The sequence below is a fragment of the Epargyreus clarus genome, unplaced genomic scaffold, assembly GCF_041222505.1.
Source record: "Epargyreus clarus isolate Ecla_fem2 unplaced genomic scaffold, WU_Ecla_fem_2.2 ptg000004l, whole genome shotgun sequence".
In the NCBI taxonomy this organism is placed as follows: Eukaryota; Metazoa; Arthropoda; class Insecta; order Lepidoptera; family Hesperiidae; genus Epargyreus; species Epargyreus clarus.
This window is the reverse complement of record NW_027332212.1, coordinates 15,106,085-15,128,784: the sequence shown is the minus strand read 5'-3', so window position 1 is coordinate 15,128,784 and position 22,700 is coordinate 15,106,085. Positions and strand designations below refer to the sequence as shown.

At 35.5% G+C, this 22,700-nt stretch overlaps 1 protein-coding gene across 1 annotated transcript in view; it reads left to right on the top strand.

Annotated features, from left to right (window-relative positions):
• retm (real-time) overlaps window positions 1-22,700 on the top strand; it is a 75,051-nt gene that overhangs the window by 36,420 nt on the left and 15,931 nt on the right. The window contains exons 4-5 of the mRNA XM_073093573.1: window positions 6,711-6,840; window positions 9,934-10,110. Of these exons, the coding sequence (XP_072949674.1) occupies window positions 6,711-6,840; window positions 9,934-10,110 (307 nt within the window). The remainder of the gene's footprint in view (window positions 1-6,710; window positions 6,841-9,933; window positions 10,111-22,700) is intronic.

Genomic DNA, 22,700 nt, shown 5'->3' with positions numbered 1-22,700 from the left:
ATATACTTTAACAGTACGTTGTGATGCTTTAATATGATTTGCAGCGGTGGTAAGGGGCCAATTATTCAGTCCACTTTAGCGTTTAGGCGTAGCAAAGTTACGACTTTAATCTTGCTTCTACAATAGCAATTATTATTTATACCACAAAAAAACATAGACACCGTCGAACCTCCCCCTTTTTCGAAATCGGTAAAAATCAAACTTGAAATATCTGTTTGATATAAAATAATCCCGTTCAAATCCCACTTACTTTTATCACGATACTTCCATTTAGTGTACGGGCAATATTGAATTCTGCAAAATCCAATTCATGTTAGTTTTCAATTTCTTTATTCGATAGTTTAAAACTAACTTCCGAGAATTGAAAAGCTTCGGTAACTAAGGTGGAAGTTGGAGCTTTTTCTGAGCTTCGCTTTAACAAAGTTTATCAAAGCTATAATTCAACTTTTCGAAGAATTTGTACTACGTAGAGTTTGAATTGGTTATTCTTAACTCCCGTAACAGCGTGGTCATAGCTATAGCTACTATTTAACATTAATATATGACAGATGGTTCCAGCTTCAATCTCAGATTGAATTAAAAAAAAATCATACCTACTCTATTCTCTCTCTCTCTGTTGTATACTTGTGTGTGCGTGAAATGTTGTACGAGTATTAACTTTATAAAACCCATGAAAACGTATTTATATGTATTTTAAAATAAAATTCCTGTAAAATTTATTATGCATCGGTACGTTTTCTATGAAATATGTTTTGTGATAAATTATTCAGTTTTTCTATAGAGTAATGGCTTTTCCGTGGGAATTAAGCAATTGGAGTGGAAATGCTTGGTAAATTATAATTTTACTCATCTAATATTAACGTCCCGTCCATTATTTCGTTTTTATTTAGTCATGATCCTTATTGCGTAAAACGGTAAAGTATAATACTTGTACAGTTTTCATATAGGTAATATATTTTACATAGATGGAATTATAATTTTAATATAAGAAAATTTCGAAATGAATAATTTATTGAGACCAAGAGTTTTTTCCACACATTATTTTACTACTGCTAAAACTTTTTCATCGTGTTCCATAATGACGTGTATTAATCGTTGTGTTCAATTTGGAGTCATTAACAGATATCTAACGACGACGGTTCCTTCTCATTACAAAAAGGATTGTTCAAGTTCGAGTTGAAATTTGGCGCCCAGGCCGAAAAACGCCGAAAATTGCCGGCTACTTGTATGGGAACGCCCCTTTTTATTACTGGTATTTCATATAGCGATCATAGTAATACACACTGTAAAAATCAAGTGCCTAACTATTATATTGAAGAGATAGAACTAGAGCTCCGTGACAGACGGACAGACAGACTAACAGTTAATGCATACAGTACCGTTTTCGCCCTTTAGGTACGAAACTGTATAAAGTATCACACACTTTTATTAAGTACTTTTCATACTTAGAAGTCAATTGAGTTGTCTAACAAGCAATTATTGTTATGTTGTCAAAATGTCTATTACGATAGAAACAGACATAATAAATCGTAGCCAATGTCTTTCACCTTATAACCTTTGAGCCTCTTCGGGCTCGCCCTACTACATCGCTTTCCCAGTAAAATTAATTGCTATATTAAGGTAAAGTAATTGGCCCGATATTTGGAAGTGCTTTGATCAAAATATTCTCATTATTTTCCACCTCGTGCCAATATAGGTGGATGATCAAATAATACGTTCTGTAGGAGATTTATATTCTGTACTTAATCAAAATTATTCGGTAGTAATGTTCCTTTAGCTGTCAAAGGAAAATATTGTTTTAGCTACTTTTCAAAAAGGTCTGTCTTCCAACTATCGTCGGCCAACTATCGTATATCTTCGACTTCGGAAAGGCCTGAAAATTCCCTGGGTTCGTGAGCTATGTCAGATTTGTCGGGTTATATTAATAAGTTAAGTAGGTATTCGAATCGCTGACTGAACTTGTAATATTTCGAAGCTCTGTGGGCTTTATTATCATATTCACATCTGTTGCTTTAATGCCGAAGGAGAATATAATAAGAAAAAGATGTTTTAATGTTCTCTATAAAATACATAAAAGCACGTTTAACAGCTTTTACTCGATGTTTTCTATGACCCAAGACTGCATTTTGTGCTTACCCAAAATTGAGGTGGTAAAGGAATTTTATTAAAGAAATTGCTTAACTAATTTCGACTTTGTCACATCTTATCAAACCAAAGTGAAATCCGTTTGCGCGGTCGATTTCATTATGAGGTTTTAATTACAATAAAAAACAACTCAATCTATTACTCGATAAGTGTAATCAGATACTCGTAATGCTTTTGTCGTTTATCTCAGTTCGAAAACGACATAAGCAACACAACACATAACCTTGACATCGCATGCTATTGTATAGGAATTCTATAGTTATAGGTAATCGTGGTTTATAATTATTATAACCCGTATGTTCATTTAGCATAGGAGTATAACGTCGTAGTTAATGGATCAAGAATACAAGTAATAATAATGAATAGTATATTATGTTTTATGTGGTACATCTTTTGCATCTAAGTTTAATGTAATTGCTTATTGCACGATTCTCTATGCAAACATATTTCATCCTGTAATGTATTGGCGGAAATATTTGCATTGTCACTTATGTAGGTATATAGGTATTAATTAGTATCGATTGGTCCTATTGACTGTGTTATGGAATTTTCGTAGCACAGACCAGGTATATAGGTATTAATTAGTATCGATTGGTCCTATTGACTGTGTAATTTTCTTAGCACAGACCAAAGACGAACCACACGTAGACGTCCATATACAGATTTGTGGATATAATATCTTCTAGTACAAAATCTCGACATTCTCATAAAGAGACCCGCCGCAGAACCTTTGCTCATTGCTTTCACAGGCCTCTCGTCGTTGAGAGGCCTGGACCGTACACTACCACACTGCTGCCAAGCGTGTTGGTGGCCACCCATTCAACTTTCAGTCGCTTTACCTAAATTTATAGATCGGGTGATGTCTAAACTAGCAACTAAACACGCTTCAGATATGAAATAGTTTTCTGAAATTTACAAGTTTTATATTTTCTGAAATTAATTGTCGGCTATACTTGAACATTTTCATATTGCCTTTGTCCTTGTCATACGTACTTAATACACGTGTAGCTTTAATTATGCACTGGGAAGAAACCATCGGTATGAATGCATACATTATATTAATTGCTTTTGAAATATTCACGAAGACTACACGGGAACTAAGCCGTATGGTGAATCGAACAATTACCGTTAAGATTAAGACTTCGTTGTCTGTTCGTCTGTCCGTCTGTCACAGGGCTCTATCTCGGGAACAGTAATAGATAGATACTCGTACTTGATTTTTTTACAGAAGATGCATGACGGTGACCGCTATAATAAGAAATATTAAAAATAAAAAAAAAGTTTAATATTAAAGGGGGCCTCTATACAACAAACCGGTATTTTTCAAGTTCATTTCAAAAGGAAGACAATTGAATTTTTTACAATCCGTTTACTGTCACTGCTTTTATAATAAATACAAATAAGAACAATAAAACATATAGTACGTGGTACGGAAGCCTTCATGTGCGAGTTCGACTCGTACTTAGCGAATTACTCTGTCAATGCTTACAATGTAAAAGGAATTATTGATTGCAGTAATACACGTGTGTCCTTTGAAAATATTGCATTTTACTATTAGTCCATTAAAATGTTACATTTTTTAGGCCTTAGTGTGCATTTGTCAGAGGACGCAATTTTATTTTTTTAATGTGTAGGGGGGGTCAGTAGAAGCTTAAGTTCAAGTTTGTGGGGTCGGCACCCTTGTCCCCCGGCCGCCATCTTGGAAAAGGGGGTGCAAAGGGTTTTCGCGCTGTATCTCGTAAACTAGTTACCCTACAGAAAATTTAATCAAACATAAAATGTAGCAAATTAAATTTCCTACAATTTTATTTCTATTAATTTTATCGTCAAGTGACCAACAAAAAAGTTATAAACAAAAATAAATGAAAATTTTGTAACAAATTTCCTTTTGGAGGTTATAACTTTTTATCAGTTTATTTTACAATAAAATGACATCACAGCAATTTTGTAGAGGGTTTTTCAACGAACAATTTCCTCTATATAATTGTTTCATTTTATTTATTTATCTAGGTTTTACAGCGCTCCAAACTTGAACGGATTCTCGAATGCTCATAGGGATGCAATAAAAACTAAAAATTAGGCTTACTTTTCTATCTATATTTTTTTTATTCATACAATTTATTATGATCTTAACATTCCTATGCTATTATTAAACTATGTTTGACCCTTTTACCCACCACCTATGAGGTAATCCACGGGCAATTTCTAGACAAAATAATGTTATTTATTATTATATATTGAAAAATGTCTATCAGTTATTATTTTTTCATTCTCTTCGATGGTCCAGGCTGCGAGAAAAAATCTGAATCAGTATCCGAGGTGAATTTTTGTAGTATAATGGGAGTTGGTATTGGCGTTATTGTCGGTAATTCATCTTCTAATTCATTTTCTTCAAGTAATGTTGATATGTCCACGATGTTGCTGCAGCTTTTACCACCACAATGGAGGCAAACTGGTGAACATTTAAGGCCTGCTTTTCGGCAACCGGATTTTCAGGATGCGACACAACGTCAGCAGCGTATAACATGGGCAAAGTCAAATTTATAAAAATTTTGCAGAAGCATCCAGAGTTAGCAAGTGGAACTAAATTATTTATGAGTGAGAAAGTCGAGTCATCGTTACTCAGTGTTGTTGGCGAACGTTTTTTCGTCTCTTTATATGGCGGAAATAAAGACGATACTCTAGACACTCTGCGATACAAACGATTTGCTAAGACAGAGACAAAAAATGCATTTAATCTCTCTTCACTTCCTCCAACACAAGATGCAGCCCGTTTCCACAGTTTCCCAGTGTATCACCAGATTCAGTTATGGCTCGGTAAATATTGTGATCCAGAAGAATGGGGCTGGAAAAAGCATGGAAAATTTTGGATGCCAATCCAAGCTTCCAAGCCTCCAGCACCCCCCGAGCTTATGAAATTAATCTTTTGTAGATGCAAAGGAAATTGTGGAAGTGCGTGCGGTTGCCGAAAAGCAGGCCTTAAATGTTCACCATTTTGCCTCCCTTGTGGTGGTGAAAGCTGCAGCAACATCGTGGACATATCAACATTACTTGAAGAAAATGAATTAGAAGATGAATTACCGACAATGACGCCAATACCAACTCCCATTATACTACAAAAATTCACCTCGGATACTGATTCAGATTTTTTCTCTCAGCCTGGACCATCGAAGAGAATGAAAAAATAATAACTGATAGACATTTTTCAATATATAATAATAAATAACATTATTTTGTCTAGAAATTGCCCGTGGATTACCTCATAGGTGGTGGGTAAAAGGGTCAAACATAGTTTAATAATAGCATAGGAATGTTAAGATCATAATAAATTGTATGAATAAAAAAAAATAGATAGAAAAGTAAGCCTAATTTTTAGTTTTTATTGCATCCCTATGAGCATTCGAGAATCCGTTCAAGTTTGGAGCGCTGTAAAACCTAGATAAATAAATAAAATGAAACAATTATATAGAGGAAATTGTTCGTTGAAAAACCCTCTACAAAATTGCTGTGATGTCATTTTATTGTACAATAAACTGATAAAAAGTTATAACCTCCAAAAGGAAATTTGTTACAAAATTTTCATTTATTTTTGTTTATAACTTTTTTGTTGGTCACTTGACGATAAAATTAATAGAAATAAAATTGTAGGAAATTTAATTTGCTACATTTTATGTTTGATTAAATTTTCTGTAGGGTAACTAGTTTACGAGATACAGCGCGAAAACCCTTTGCACCCCCTTTTCCAAGATGGCGGCCGGGGGACAAGGGTGCCGACCCCACAAACTTGAACTTAAGCTTCTACTGACCCCCCCTACACATTAAAAAAATAAAATTGCGTCCTCTGACAAATGCATACCCAAATGTAACTTTTCAATGGACTATATTTAACTAAAGTATTAACGATGATGTAAGCGATTTCATATTTATGTTTTATGTTTCAAAGCGAAAATTTTGCATTCATTGCTTACAATGTAAATGGAATTATTGATTGTACTAATACTAACACACGTGTGCTCTTTGAAAATATTGCTTTTTACTGTTTAACTAAAGTATTAACAATGTTGTTTGTTATTTCGCATAAATCGGTAAAATTTAGCAGTCATGTTGTTAACATTAAGTTATTTCTATTTTCGGCTAGCAACACTTAAATACTCTCGAGAACTCGGGAGTGTAAGTAGCTTATGTCACTCTTCAAAGACATTCTTGTTAAATTCCCCGCCAAAGTTCAACTGTTACCGACATAAACTTGGACAATTTTGTATTTTAACTTCAATATTTACCTTTAACTTATATGTTACCTTATATGAACTTTATGACGTATTTGTTGTTATAGCGGATATACAAAAAAATGTAAAAATTTCAACTGTCTATCTTAATAATAATTTTGTATATTGTAACCGTAAATAGTTCAGGAGACAGAGCTCCTTGACAGACGGACAGATGGCGGAGGCTTGGCAATAGAGTTCGGATTTACCCTTTGGGTACGGAACCCTGAAAAACTTCTGTTTAGATACAATAATAAATAAAATAGTAATTAGTTATATAGTGTAATTTTTTGTACACAGGTGCACCCAGAGAACTCGGACTGGACGTGCTTCGAGCAGAGCGCGCTGCTCGACGTGAAGAACTTCTTTGGGCTGGAGAGCACGGTCGAAAAGATCGCAATGAAGCAGTACGCTGCAAACATTGCTAAGGGTACGTAAATCGGAATGTCTTTGATATTTTCCCAAATGGGGGAGAAATTTTAGAAAAATGATTCTTTAAATAATCGGAGTTATATCCAGAACTGGCCCTGACTAGTTTGGATGAGCACGAAATTCTAAGTTCCAAGAAGGTTTTTTGAAGGTGGTAGAACCCTTTGTGGTTCGACTCCGGCGGCACCACCGCCACACCTATTTCTTCCTAATAACAGCTGTGTTAGGCGCTACTGTGTTCCGGTTTGAAGGGTGTGGTAAGGGAGACAGACTTCCGAGGCGTTCAAGCTTAGTCCTCAGGGGTAACGGCGCGTCTGTGGCCGACCTCAGGTAGGAATATCTAATGCTATCTGGGGTTGATTACAGATGTCCATGGGCGGCAGTAGCCACTTACCATCAGGTGGACTGCATGTTCGTCTGCTACTCTTATATTATAAAAAAAAGGTTTATTTTATGTCAAAGAAGTATCAGATGAGCATGCATTCCATCTGAGAGTAAGTAGCCACTGTCGCCTATAGACATTAGTAATCAACCACAGATAGGATTGCCGATCAGATTTTCCTGAAGACAGCCATAAATGTGTTGTTACTTTTGATGCTAAGTTGGATCGCTTAGTATCAGTGTTTATTTCGTACCATACTTTTCGAAACAAACAATAGGAGGTTTTGACACAGCAGATATAAGGCATAAATAAATGTAGCGGCAGTCCACAAAGTGATCTACCATCTATTCTTCCAGCACGTTAAATGAATTCATATTTGTTTCATCGTTTTATTATGTAAATGGACAAAACGATGAAGTTTGGGATGAGTGGGAAAATTCGTTGACAAATGTACAAAATGGACCTCCAGGTTTGGGCTCTGGTTAACCTGCCAAGAACTTTCAGTATCTACATTAATCTTTGTTTTCGGCCTCTGTATGATACTACTTGATTATCTCGTTCTCTCTCTCTCTCTCTCTAAAATATGCTATATCACTTATGATTTATAAATATGATTTAGTCGTTACTTATTTCTTATTCAAAATGTTATCTCCTAAATAACATTAATGTGCTTTTAAATTAAATAAATTCACTTTGTGAACAAGCTTTTTTGTTAATTAATTCAAGTAAATAGGTAATTATAATGTTACTCATCTGAATAAAAAAGAAAAATGTAAAAACATTTTTCTTTGATGGCATAAATAAAATTAATGTGTTGTATATTTAATTAAATAGTCTTATAAAACACACTATTTATAATTATTGTTGGAAATACAATCTACTAACTACTTCATACAAATCTTTTCAAACAAAAAACAGCATTTAATATGGATATAATTTATTCGTATGATAATGTGAAGTTTCTTTGAGTACGGTGCCAAATATATGATTATATATCGAGATAGTGTTTATTGCTGTATATCATTATAATAATTATACTGTGCTAAATATTAATGTGTGAAATATGAGCTATTATTTCTGCATAACAAAGCTTGTTAAGTTTCGAGCTTAGTTATATTTTCGTTTGAAAGGTGTGGTAAAGCAGATACACATACGAGGTGTTCCAATTTAGTTTTCAGGCGGTACAATAACAGTGTTAAGAGCTGCTTCATTCTGGTTTACTGGGTGTCTTAAGAGGTAACACTTATACGACGTGTTCGGGTTCCAATTTAGTTTTCTTTGCTTTTCCGTAGTTTTGTACGTAAAGAAATGAATTATCATTTATAACAGGTACCATGGGTTATCACGGAGTTCTCCATTGTTCTTAAAAATAAGCGAAGATTTATTTCCAGGAAATTTGTGGCCGGTAGTGAGTCGGTAATGTGTTGATGATAAATTATTATCGACTACTAAACTTTTTCTACGTACGGAGCTATGCGTACTAGCTAATCATTACTCAATGTACGTTAATAAAAGTCTGTTTCGCGGGCAATCTGGTTTTCGCCAAGTATTCGTCCTTCAACCACAAAGAAACACTTTTGCGTGAAGTTGTGTACAACTAACATAAATAAAATATTAATAGACAACGTGTATTTTTAACTGTGGCTTGATTTCATACACTTTATAATAGTAATCATTATAGAAACAAAACACAGTCGGTGTTTTAAAATAACTATTTAAATAAAAAGGGAATTAATGTAGCCTGTCATATCCACATTTTAGACGTCAATTGATTTGATACCTCGTGTATTAAATCAATCTGTGAGGCTGTGAGGTGTGCCAACCATAAGTCATGCCCTTGAAAATATTACCCCCTCGTGGTCGTGTAAAAACTCAATATAAAATACTCGAATACATAACCAATCCATCAATTTCATACGCGGTTATTACGAACCTATGTATATAAGTATTGTTTCTTCACACTGAAACGCCTTTAACTCTACACTACATGACCATAAGATAGAAATTGGTGGAGCAGTGCTGTGGCGCTATACCATTACCATACAATTGTTACAAATTGAACGGTTACATTAATCATGACAGAAATTTTCCGTAGGTACCTAGGCACCTACATACCTGTAATTTATTTCGTTTCCACTAGGTACAATTAAATTATTATAAATTGATACGTCTGTTTCAAGTTCGCAATAGAAATGGTCTATATTTGTTAGCCTATTTTATTATAGCAGAATATAAAAAAAAACTGGTTTTGATGTGTTTGTGTGACTTGAGTTTTCTGTACAGACATATTTTCAAAAGTACTAAAGCTATTTGAAGAGGTATTTTTGCACAAGTGCATACACACACACACACACACACACACACCTAAGCACGGACAGAATTCAGAGTTCTCACACGTGTCAAGGTTTCCTCTCGATATTTTTCTTCGTAGCTAAATCAAGGGATAATTAATTTTAATACACACATAATATGTAACTTTGAAAATTCAGAGATGCCTAGGATTTATATCTCGAGCCCCATGAGACGCCACCACTCCAACACTTCTTCTTCTGATACCTCTCCAACTCGTAAAGTATTCCTTTTTATTCATTGCTAGATGAAAGAGTTCGGCGGCATTATTAATATAGGCTTTCCTACAAATAGGGGTCACTGCGTCTTGTAAAAGTTTTAGATCTTAAGTAAAAATAAAATATATATTTTCGTTGCGTGCAGGCAAGGAGCTGATCGAGTCGTTCATGAGCGAGGTGCACGCGGAGGGCGTGACGGAGCTGCGGCCGTGGAGCGCGCACGAGCCGGCCGCCAACCGCGAGCTGCGCCGCGTCGTCTCGCGCGGCACCGAGCCGCTGTCGCCGCGCCCGGTCGCCGAGACGCGCCGCCACTCGCAGCCAGGTCGGTGGATTGTTATAAGGAAAATGATGCTTTATCGTATGTCTTTGATGGCATAGTCAGCGCCAAACTGTTAGTCCGCTTGGAATATAGAAACAAGTCGCGTCAAATCGCAAATTGTAGATATTAGCGGGACGAAGACAGCGCGAGACCCCTTCCGGCACCCGTCAGTTGCCAGCTCTCGCCCACAGTTACATAGCTGCGTTAGTATGCCCTTACGTTGCTATGGAATGTTAGCTTGTAGTTAGTTGTAGTAGTGCGCAATAACTTCAGAGCGAACTAGCACTTTGGCGTGGACTATACCGTACATACCCATCTCTATTTCTTCCTTATCCACAGCAGATGGCAAAGCGTTGATGTTTTAGATGAGGAGGGTCTTTTTAGTGATACGTTGGTAGTAGTGCAATGTCTAAATTGATATCATAACAATTGTGTTTAGGTTCAGGCTAGGTATTTGGTGATTATTACAGAAATTCTTAGGCGACAATGATCATGTTTGTGAATTGTATTGTGTGTGACTTCAGTTTCGTAAAAAAAGACGTTTAAGCAAATTCCACGTCGAGAACTACGAGACGCTTATAAAAGTAATAATAGACAATTATCATTTAAAAGCGACATTTGGTGGGTTGCCTGTGCGGCACCGCCGTGGCAAGTATTTTGGGCTTGGGTAAATGTGATCTTAGTATTCGACTTTTCGTTACAGTTAGCCACAGATGTGCCTAAGAACATTGGCCATTTAATATTACGCGGACAGTACAAATTACTTCTATTACATAAAATAATATAAAAGAGGTCTTCCATAAAGATTCCCCGACACATACAACTACTAGCACATTAAAAGAAAGGCCCAAATAAAAGGCCAAAATGTAATCTTATATTCCATGTAACATAGAATCATTTGTACATTTTCGCTTGCCAAATCGTTGGTATCATGTGTTAAATGTTGCCAAATGAGCTCTTCCAAAACAAACCTCTCACTACTCATATGTTATTCACACATTAGATACAATTATATCAAAATTTCTAATAAACACGTTTTTAATTTTGTTTTCAGTATAGTGTTTTAATGAATTTTAGGTAAAGCTAGAGAACTTATAGTGTCGTCGAGAGTAATAAAACTTAAGGTTAACTCGTAAAGCAAATTTTTATTTCTGTAGGAAAATTTTAGGTGATCAATAGTGTAGAATATCTTTGTTAATACCTCGGTAAAACAACTTATGTATTTGATTTATTAAAGTCTAACACAACCTACCAATAGTAAGCTGTTAAATACTATGCTTAGCGCTTTCGGAAGCACATTTTCAGAATTTTCGCAAATTAAACAATATCCACGTTCACAAAAAATAAACGAAAAACGTGAAAATATACTTTATAAGTATATTTTTCACTTTGACGTGCAAAATACTTTTCACGGTATAATTTTCAGAGTAATAGAAAGGACCAAACGGCGTTACTTTACAAAGTCATATTTTACGCAAAATAATCAAAAGAGTTTATTTTTGTGGAATCTCAGCGCTCCCGGTAATCCTGCTAATTCTCCCTGCTGGCTGTCACGGATGCCGCACAGGCAATCTCTCTGCGTTTTGAATTCTTAAGGGCCATTTGCATGATGTAAGCGTCGGCTCTGTTTGGGGTGCTCGGGGGACGGGGGTTAATTTTCAAACATCCCTCATACACCCTTAGGTTAATATTTACTGTCCTTGTGTACTCTGCTGAGGGCTGCTTTTAATTATAATTTTTTTCTGTTGCCATTTGTGAGCTAATGAACATTTTAAAACATCACATTTTCTCAACTGACTTTTCTAAGGCGAAATATTGTGAATATAGTATGTATATAGAACAAGAATATAACACAAAACAAGGAAAAATAAAAGATTTATTTACATATCACTGGTTACTTAGTTAAACGATTAGGTCATAATAATATGTACGTACCATACCATAACGGTAATAGCTACGACCTTTATTATGTCCCATGTGAGGCCTTACGTTCAACTGGGGGAGGTGTATTATTAGTAAAATGACGAGGGCAGCACATTACACAACAACATTTTTATATTCCGGACCATAGCAGTGATAGCCTAGTGGTTAAGAAACTCGGCCTTTCGATCGAGGGGTCCGAGGTTCGAATCCGAAGCACGCTCTGATTTTTCAAAGTTATGTGCGTATTAGAAATTAATGATCACATGCTAAACGGTGAAGGAAAACATCGTGAGGAATACCTGCATACCTGAGAGAAAAAAAAATCTCAAAGGTATGTGAAATCTACCAATACTTGGCCAGCGCGGTGGACTATGGCCTACTTCTTCTCATTGATCATGAAAGGAGACCCGTGCCCAGCAGTGGGACAGTAATGGGTTGTTGATGAGTACCAGTCTATGCTGTATCTAAATTACGAGCTAATAAGACATACGAAAATATATAATATACAAAGCCTGTCTTAGCTTCCAATCCTCATACCCCTTTGTCTCAGTGCACCCGGAAGTGCATGCTTCCGTGTCGTAAATACAGTGGCAGCCGATCGCGCATACCGAACGATGACGCGCACTTCCGACAAGCCCTTGTCTGATACACTGCTCATCGACTCATTAACTAGCCCGCCTTCGTGACTTCACTCGGTTGTTATGTGTTTTGATACCGCCAAAGGTGAAAGTGAAAACACTTATTGTTATGTTACGTTTATTCGAAACCAAATTTTCATTGGTTGTTGTTAAAATAAAATAACATAAATTAAAATATATTTGTATTGGAGTAATGTGGTTGAGTATGATCCATGCTTCTTACACTTTTGAGGAGAGAGATGCGACCAGCGATGGATATAAGAAAGGGAGCTGGTCATAATATCACATACATAAGTACCGCAATCCTATTCGCATAATCTTTTACAAATCTAATTCAAAAGTTTCTACGGTTGAGAACTAATTCAATCACACCTTTGACACATAAAACTCGATTTAGGGTGGATAATAGGTGTTACTTCGCCCAGTTGACTTGAATACAGGTTCTACTGACAATCATGAAATTTTTATTAACCAAAAGCAAGAATTTATTATCCGCTTGTATTTTTAGTATGTAACTAATTCCACTTGCAATCCGTTTAATTGAATACATTCACGCATATATAGCCCAGTCATTATAAATTCATACAGTAAACGGTATGATGTGAAGGCATGTGTTATGCCACTTGGGTACCGGCGGGCTCGCAAACGGATTAGTTATGTAACGTAACGGGCCGCGGGGATCTGCGCTAATTGCGCATGCAGTGAGCTAATTATTATCACCGATAGCGAAATTAGGTTGGCGCAAACGGAATACCTTGGCGTAATGATTGCTTAGTACAGTTGTTAGGTGCTATGAGGTGACCTAATAGAGCCTTAATGTATTCTCTCCAAGTATTACTTTTATATAAGTATGTAAAATGTGTGTTATCTGTACGTTTACCTGTTATTTCATAATGAAAACTAGGTTTAGGTCATACGTCTTTTGCATGATATTAAAAACATATAAACTTAAGTCATTAGGAGTTTATTGATACTGCAAGTCTATTTGACCACTTCTATCCATATTTTCATCATCTTTCATCTGTCGAAAATTTAGACTTAAGGTAAAAATTACAAGCATATTAGAAATCAAATGAATCTATGTTATTACAACCTATGAATGTTTCTTAGAATTCATTTGACTAAATCATGAGTGCAGCTCATAAAACTTTGCTACTACGAGATACAAAACGTCGTAAAACTAGTTCCCTATTCTATGTTTTCAAATTGTTACAATCTTAACCTTAACTCATGTTATCTCGGCATTATTCTGTCGCCGTACAACAACAGTGTTTGTTTACATTCGTCGAACAATATGGCCACTGATCCGATTTTAGTTACACTGGCAATGCTGTTTGACTTTCACGACATCAATAATTCAGAGGATCGCCCCTTGTTCTCCGAGCCGGCGTCCTTTAGTTTTCTTAGTATAATGCCGTTTCAATGTCACTTCCATATTATCGTGAAGTTTTAGTTACTCGTGGCTTTGTCGACTGTTTAAGTTTTAGTAATTTGAATATCGTGGCATTGTTAATGATTGTTATTAAATTCTACGGCCGTTGTCTTTTACATATGTACATTGTACACATAGTTATGTTCTATGTCTAGGTTTTAAGGCATAGGTAATAGCTTTTAGGTTGTAAATTCGTTTTCAAGGTGTGTTAACATAGATCCTATTTAGGTAGAGTTTACTGATGTTTTTAGTAGGTATTCAATGATATCGACATACTTAAAATGTCTACCTGGTAGCTACTTATTACTATCCTTTCCTATCCTATTTAATTTAATCTAAATACAACTAACCAATCTATTAACAATTTAACCTTATTCCTGTACATCATTATTAACATGCCTTTCCTTCCATCTCCAGGTCCATCCCAATCGGAGTATCCTACCAGATGGAGCACCCAAAACCTATCCAAATCCTCCCGCAAAAACCTAAACATCCGCAGTAAATCCGCCACCCGGGAATTGAGCCCTGATGCGTCCCATAGGAATATATTTTCTATGTCCAAGTTGAATATTATAGAGCCAGTGAAGTCTGGAATATTGAACAGTCTACAGCGCAAAAACAAGCCCGGAGAGTCCGTGCTTCACCTGCCCTCCGATCCTAAAACGAAACAAACGTCAACCAAGTGGTACAAGCAACCCGGCGAGTCTTCCTTCGACGTGAAGTCAAAGAAGGAAGAAAAAAAAAAGAAAGCGACTCGCTCTAGTCCAGACATGGCCCGAGATTCAGTGAACGTGCGAGATCTAGAATACAAGCCATGCTATTGCCCCTCAGGGACTAGGCAGGCGGGCACCATGGGGGAGTTCGTCACGAGATGGGACAACTTGGTGGTGGTGCTCGCTTGTGCTGTCCTCCTAGTCGTAATCCTGTCGACGCCCTTGTCGTTCTTGTTCCAACGCCGCGATGGACGGTAGATAAGTGTAAAATAATAAATTTATATGCATTTTTATTTTACATTTTCTTTTGTAGTTTGTTCTATGTAGTCTAACAGTAGAAGAAGATTAAACGAAAAATTGAGGTTACATAAGGTAAATCGTAATAAATAACTGTAATGACTTAAAAGTATAGTGGAAGTCGGAGATTACGCATTAAAAAAAATTAATAATCCAACTTTTCTCAAAAACACATTACACAATTTTGGTTTAAATTATTCACATCATATGGAGGAATAGCCGATAAATCTAAATAAATGTATCTTGTTATAACGGAGAGTTGCGATAAATGTCCGGGAACGAGTGTCCGTGGGCGGCTGTAGATTATAACATTTCATAACCGTATTTCAAACATGTGTAATTGTATTTCATATTAGCTGCAAGCTTGTCTGTCTGTGAACTATCGAAATATATTTAAACAAAAACAAAGTTTTGTAAAGTATCTGTTTAAGGCTCTAAGATAATCTTGGAAAATGTGAACCGATTTTTACTGGCCTTGAGCGAGGATAAAGGGCTTCCAGAACTCCTTCGTGTTTAATGGCGTACATTAATATTCTTTTGTAAATTTTTCATCGTTTGGAAATATGTTCGCAATATGATACTTTTTGATACCATTCAGTCGTTTTACGTAAGTGGATCTTTTATCTGGCTAATATTTACTTTGATTTCGTTTCGCTGACGTCAAACATTTCACATACGCGAAACCTGTGTCATTAAAACTTTGTTTGTAATGTCAAAAATTTTTGTTAAATATTATTTTAATGAAAAAATATGAAATGAAAATTTCGTCATAACCTTGTAATCTCGGTAAAGGTAAAACAGTAGCCATTTGTTAGATGTTATTTCAGTAGTGGATATTTTTGTGAGTATCTACGGCAGGTTCATAAGCTGGAGCTGTCTGAATAATATTTACGTTGGCAGCGTTTTCCCGCTGACGTCAAATGTTACGACGTCCTTGACATTGGCGGAACGTTCATCTAAACTTGTTCTGGATTACGATTTACTCCTCGGAGTTTATGAGGATAAAATAGTTGTATTGACATTCAAAAAATGCTCTGTATAGAATCTATTTTAAATTTAAAAAAATAGAACTTGTCGTGGTTCGACTCGGCGAATCACAGGCGAATCTTCTTCGTTGTCGTAGATTTGCCTTTATTATTCCTGGGTCTCCTCGCAGATTGAGATCAGTTTTTCACACGTCTTTAAGAACTTTTTTTAACACACACTGGTACACCTATGTCTGTCTAGTAATAGTAGTGTCAAGTCCCCTCAGGGATAGCAATCCATCTGTGACCAACGTCTGATTCCAATTACCTGAGTTGAACAGATGTCGAAGGACGAAAGTGGGCCCTTACCTACAATCAAGTGGATTCAAACTCATTTGGTACTTCTATATTGCAACTGAGAAGTTTAACGTTAATAATAGTAAATCCCAGTTATTATGAACTAGTGTCAGCACGAAGTTTTACTGCTACTGGCGTTGTTTACTCGGTTCGCAGTCACTTGCCGGATTCCCGGTGACGTCACGTTACATGCTTGACATTGTCGCACGGAGATTCATTAAAACTTTGCTTAAATGATTTAGGGAGGTTTGAGCTAACGCTAACTTTATTCGAGTGACAGGATTGTGAGTTGTGACTCAAGTTGAGTCATAGGTTTAACAGTTTGGGTGATATGTGATTATTAGTGTAATGTAAATGTAGGTATAGGAGCTAATCTTAGCTTTGTAGACGTTCTGTATATTCGTGTTATCTTATAACGAGAAATGTTAAGGTTTTATGCGTCAATAGACGGCACCACCATAAAAGAAAATACATTTTTATTACCTATGTGGTACCACGGTGGATAAGGCAAATGCACTGGCACACGTGACGTTCGAACTTAGTACTTTAACTCAAAGATGCCGACACATCTTTGGCCAAATTCGCAAAGGACTTCTATGATTCCTTTGCGAATATTATTTTTTGCGCATATTTCAGATTATAGTTATCACTTAGCTTCCGCAAGCTTAGCAAATGACTATATTTAGGAACGTAAAAATCAATATCTATTAATTAGCCAGTCAACAAAATTGGAGCTACATTATGGAATTTGGTTGCCACAACTCGACCGTCCAGTAACGTCAAATATGACGTCCTTGGCATTGGTGAACTAGCAAAACAGAGTTGTAAAGTATTAATGTAAATGTTTATGCAAATGTCTTAATTACGTGTAAAACTTGTACCGCTTTATTCAGTTATTTGCATTTGACGACTGTACGGTGTGAAGTGATTATAAAACAAATACGTAAGCTAGTCTATGAAGTTGTAAATCATTTTTGCCTTTTTGAATTTTAAATACAGGTTGAACGGCTTGTGTTTCTTTTTAATAAGAGAACGTAGAATAGATTATCTTAATTTATTAAATTTCCGTGTTATAGAGATGTGTTGAAGGTGCCACAAGAATATAACTAAAATTATTTTGAACGTGTTACACATGCCTCAATTATAGATTTTTAGTGCATTCATGTAGATGTGTTTCAAGTTTTTTTTTTTGTTTTATACCCACACGTAGAGAAGGGATAGATACGCGTAATAGCTTGACATTCAAGACTTTGGTTCGAATTAAAGGCACCTTGGAATTGCTGAAAGCACGTAGTATTATAATTTAACGAATGTAAACGAAAACGTCACAATTTAACATTTTTTCTGAGGGGCTTCCACAATTCTCAAAGATCGTAATGCATTTCGTCAGCATGACTAAAGTGGAAAGTAGGGCAGTAGCGTTATGTTAAACTTTATTGGAACTTTATAAAGTTCTAATTCATGTGATGGTGGTCCGTGCCCAGCCTCATTTATGGACAAATCATACTAGTTTGAGTGAAGATAATGAAAGCTCAAATATTCAAGAAATCATAGATATTCATGATATACATGATAGTATATATATGAGTGAAGACCGGAAATCAATACTGTATATTCAAATGATTGTCGCAATGCTGCATTGTGCGATCTTCACTGGCCGCGTAGTGATTTAAATTCTCACTGGATACGTACATAAGTATAATAGGACGCCCACGCGTCACAGTTACCCACGCACTTGGTATTACGTAAGTGTGATAAAGCGCTGGCACAATTGCCAGACTTTACTTAAGTTTAAGGGTTGGTGATTATTTTTAGGGATCAGTAACATTGAAGAATTTATTCAGATACGCGCAAAAGTTTTGCGGGGTAAAATGTAGAATGTACCTAAGACAAAATGATTGATAAGAGGATTTTAAAGAAAATAGTTTATAAAGAAAAGCTACTGGAACTAAAACGAATAGTTAAGTTATGATTGAAACTTATGGCGTCTGTAAAAATTCAGATGACCTTTTCTCCATTCGATTTGTCACGCAGGCGTCTCGTTAGTGACGTCAAAAAGACAAAATAATGTACTTACTTATTAGATACTTAACATAGTTAATTTTAGTATGACATTTTGGCAATGACAATATTGTGTTCAGCTATGCTAAAAACACCCGTGTACAGTAGGTACAGTGTATTCAGAAAGGAAATTAAAAGTACACTTTTGAAACAAACTACAGTTTACTAAGTACTTGATGGCTCAGCGCTCTGGCTTTCACCTCTCTTCGCGAAGCTCTCGTAAAAGTCTTTCGTCTCTAAGAACTTCGTCCTTCTAGGAGGATTGGAAAACACACGAAGTTTTTGCTACAAAAATAACACAATGAACTTACCTGGGCTACACTTTTTATTACTTACACAGAAGTAAATGACTAGGAGGTTTTTGCTATAAAAATGTTTTTCTGAATAATACGTAGAAACCATCGACTCACGATGGATTAGAAGGAGCGTGGGCGTTACGTCGCTCCGCGGTATTAATTTAACACGAGCTGTCACAAATTACATTAATTACACGAGGGTATTTTATTGTGGAGTTCTAGAAAGTACTATTCATAATTTTCATCGGAATTATTTGTTTGAAATTCATGGAATTAAACGGTACGTTTTGCACGTGCAAATAAGAAAAGTCCTATACTTATGTCAAGATTATATTAATTTCAAAGTAATTGTAACATAAATCAAGAGATAATATGATATTCTCTTTTTAGGGTTCCGTACCCAATGGGTAAAAACGGAACCCTTTTACTAAGACTTCGCTGTCTGTCCGTCTGTCACAGGGGTCTATCTCCGGAACCGTAATAGATATGCTTGAAATTTTTAAAGAGGATGCATCATGGTGGCCGCTATAACAACAAATATTAGGAATAAAAAAAAGTTGAAAATAACTGGAGGTCGCTATACGAGAAACCAATATTTCTCGACGTTTTTCGCTTTATATATTGAACCGGAATAGAAAGGCAGTTCAAATTTTAAAATGTATTTACTTCAGTGGCTGCTATAATAACAAATACTAAAAATATATATGAAAAAGTTGGTAGTACGGAACCCTCCGTGTACTAGTTCGACTTGCATTTGGACAATAATTATTATTAAAACAATAATTAAGAACCATAATATTTACTTCCTATAAGTTTATTCCACATTAGTACATAAAGTAAAGCGACTCGCATCAAGTGACTCGCAAGACTTAAGTGCCTCGTAAATCAAAATTTACTTACCCTTTCATAGTAGATGGCATAGAGTACGGAATTACGATCTATGGTGTCGATTTGCAAAAAAATCGCTCTTAATTTTTCCCTAACGCATCAATAAAAACACACTTAATTTTTTTTTTACTTTAATTTCTAATATTTAATTTGCTATAGATAGAAAGACCTTCACGATAGATTCTTATTATACACCGTCATAGATTAGTAAAGATACTTCGCCGCCTTGAAATTGAATGAAGCCACAAATGGCTTATTTTAGTAAGTTCTTTTTTTGAATCCTTGACAAATAAAATAATTTTTAGAGAAAATTTACGAATAAATAACTAATTTACGTAATAATTACGTAATTTACGTAATAAATAAATAATTATTTCAAATATTTTAGGGACATTTTAGCATGGAGACGTGGCAAAACTTTTTTACGCAACTATTTCAATTCTCAAAACTGGGTACATTTTCTTGTTAGGCGTGAGTAATCTTTACTAGTCTATGTACACCGTACACAAATTACAAATACTTCACTACGCCAATTCCACGCTAAGCGTACAAGACTATATCCATACACGGTAACTAGTTCTATTTCAATTTAGCCCTAGGATATAGCAATTAGCAGCAAGTCTCGGGTAACACCTATCCTATTTGCTTAGATATCTGATCTTGCAAACATGTTACTTGTCGTACAGTCTAGGACATTAGGTCAAACCACTTAAGACTTAGCGAAAGTGTAGCTATTTGTGATAACGTCGACGATCCTTGTAATGTAGACACCCATTAGCCGGGATAATAGCTTTAACACAAAGTATTGGATTTAAGAATGTCTACTAGGTGTGAAGTGTGAACCATCATAATAGCTATCTGAAATTTCGAATTAACTTGCTTTGATGATCTTCAGTTTATTTTTGTGTCCTAATTTTTGAAGCATCGTTAGTGAGATGCATGGGTTTAAAATACTTTCTATGAACCCAGACATAACATCGGCAATTTAAATAACATCTTTATACATGCACTTAAATACTAATAAATATTGAATGAACGTACGTTCTGCATTATTTTAATAATAATATTTTCACAATTCGCGCTTTTTTTGACAACACCATCACAGACGAAACAGTTAAGTTCTATTTCAACGACAATATTGTCGTTAGACGCAGTTGATAGATGCACTATATTCTATCATAAATGTTTGAGTTTATTTTAATATTACAATTTCACGTACGGACCAAGAAACTAGTTTTTATTATTAAGTAGTTTTACAGTAGTGTATAAACACAAAAATGTTCTGAAAACTTTTAAGGAATGTAAACAAATGCTTTTAAACAAGTTTTATACTCATTGCTACGCGAGTGTGGGGACATCTTGAATGTAAAATAAATACGGGATGTTCGTGTTTATTTTACATGTCCTTTGCATGTATGAAGATGAAGTTTATTTTTAGGTGGTACGAGTATAAAATTACAATATGTTGATCTTCTAAATTTAAAATTTGTTCAAAAATAACGTGACCGCATAATAAAAATACATAATTTTTTGATAAGGTGGATTTTTAATCATAATACAGAGGTACAATTTCTAAAATTTAGAAAGTATGTCATAAAGGCATAGAATATTTTTAGCAAAAAAAACTGCTATTTTTATCCGTTTATAATTAAGTTGATCCACTCTAACTTGACATTGAGTCTTTTGTTACAAGGGCCTTGTTAGACAAGGGACTCAGCTGACACGGGCGACACGGCCATACTTCACATTTTCAGCGCCCTACAGATATTTACAGCCATCTCCTGCGTTTGCCAGTGACCCCGTTCCCGCCAGCCTTGACCCTCCCCGTTACGTGCACAAGGTTCTATCTATCTCCCAGTCTCCCGCTCGGAGCGAGGAAAGGAACCTTGTCGCAATACCGCATTAAACGTTCCATGAAACAATGCAAATGGAGCCTTCTCGCCTTGAACTTGTGTTAACATTGCGGTGGATCTGAATCACTGCGATAAACGCACTGCAGGTAGATTGCTGCTTTTAGCTGTGGTAGGCCTAGTAGGCGACAGTATTCATTGGACTTTTTATTTCAGAACTAAAATAGTAAGTACAATGAGAGCGCCCTCTATTAGTGGGGTAGGTCAGACAGTGCCGCCGATGTATTGTCATTATGTCAGATAGAATTTTAGTAGTAAAATAAAGATTTACTCCTACTTAATATTCATGAGCCATGAATATTAAGTAGGTATTTATTTTAATTAAACTACATTTAAATTAGATACTCGTAGATAAATCGAAACCTCTGTGTGTGTGTTTAAAGAATATGACGATATCGTATTAATACATAAGATTGCAGCCTCTGAAAATGTTATGTGTGGGTGAAAAAATAAATTGGTATCGCGCATACTTTGATGATTAAGGAAAATATCGTGAAACCCTTAAGTTACATGATAGTAATGGATTTATTGCGATGTCTGAAATAAATTAAATAAACCTAATAAGAATAAATTGTATAAATTGCACTGCATAGTGAACAGAACAACAATGAAAAGCACGGACTCTTGTTCGGGCTATAGACATTTTTTTCAATGTTCAAACAGTGAAAATAACAACCTTTGTTAAATGGAGCACTCTATTCAGTGTTCCAGTTAAATGCGCTCCAAGATTTCCGAGCGTAAGTGCAATTTTCTCGACAAACATCCTGCCGCTCCCGGGAGCTTCCCACGCCTCCCATTCATTCAGAAAGTCTACAAAGACTTGCAGGCAATCATTTATTCAAATAGGAGATAAATCTTTCAGTAGCTGTAGGTTTTTTTGTTTCTTTCTTATATAATACGAGAATTGTTTGACCAAACTGAAAATATTTTTAATTTCTGATACGGAATATATGGGGACATTAAGAAATGACATATTTTTATTTTTTTTTGCAGCACACTGCATCTCTCGCAAGAGAGTAGTATGTTCTGTGCTCTGCATTCATTTTACCTACTTCTCGTATCTGTATATAAAAACTTTATCTGTAAATTTTATGACACTTTTCAAGAGTACAA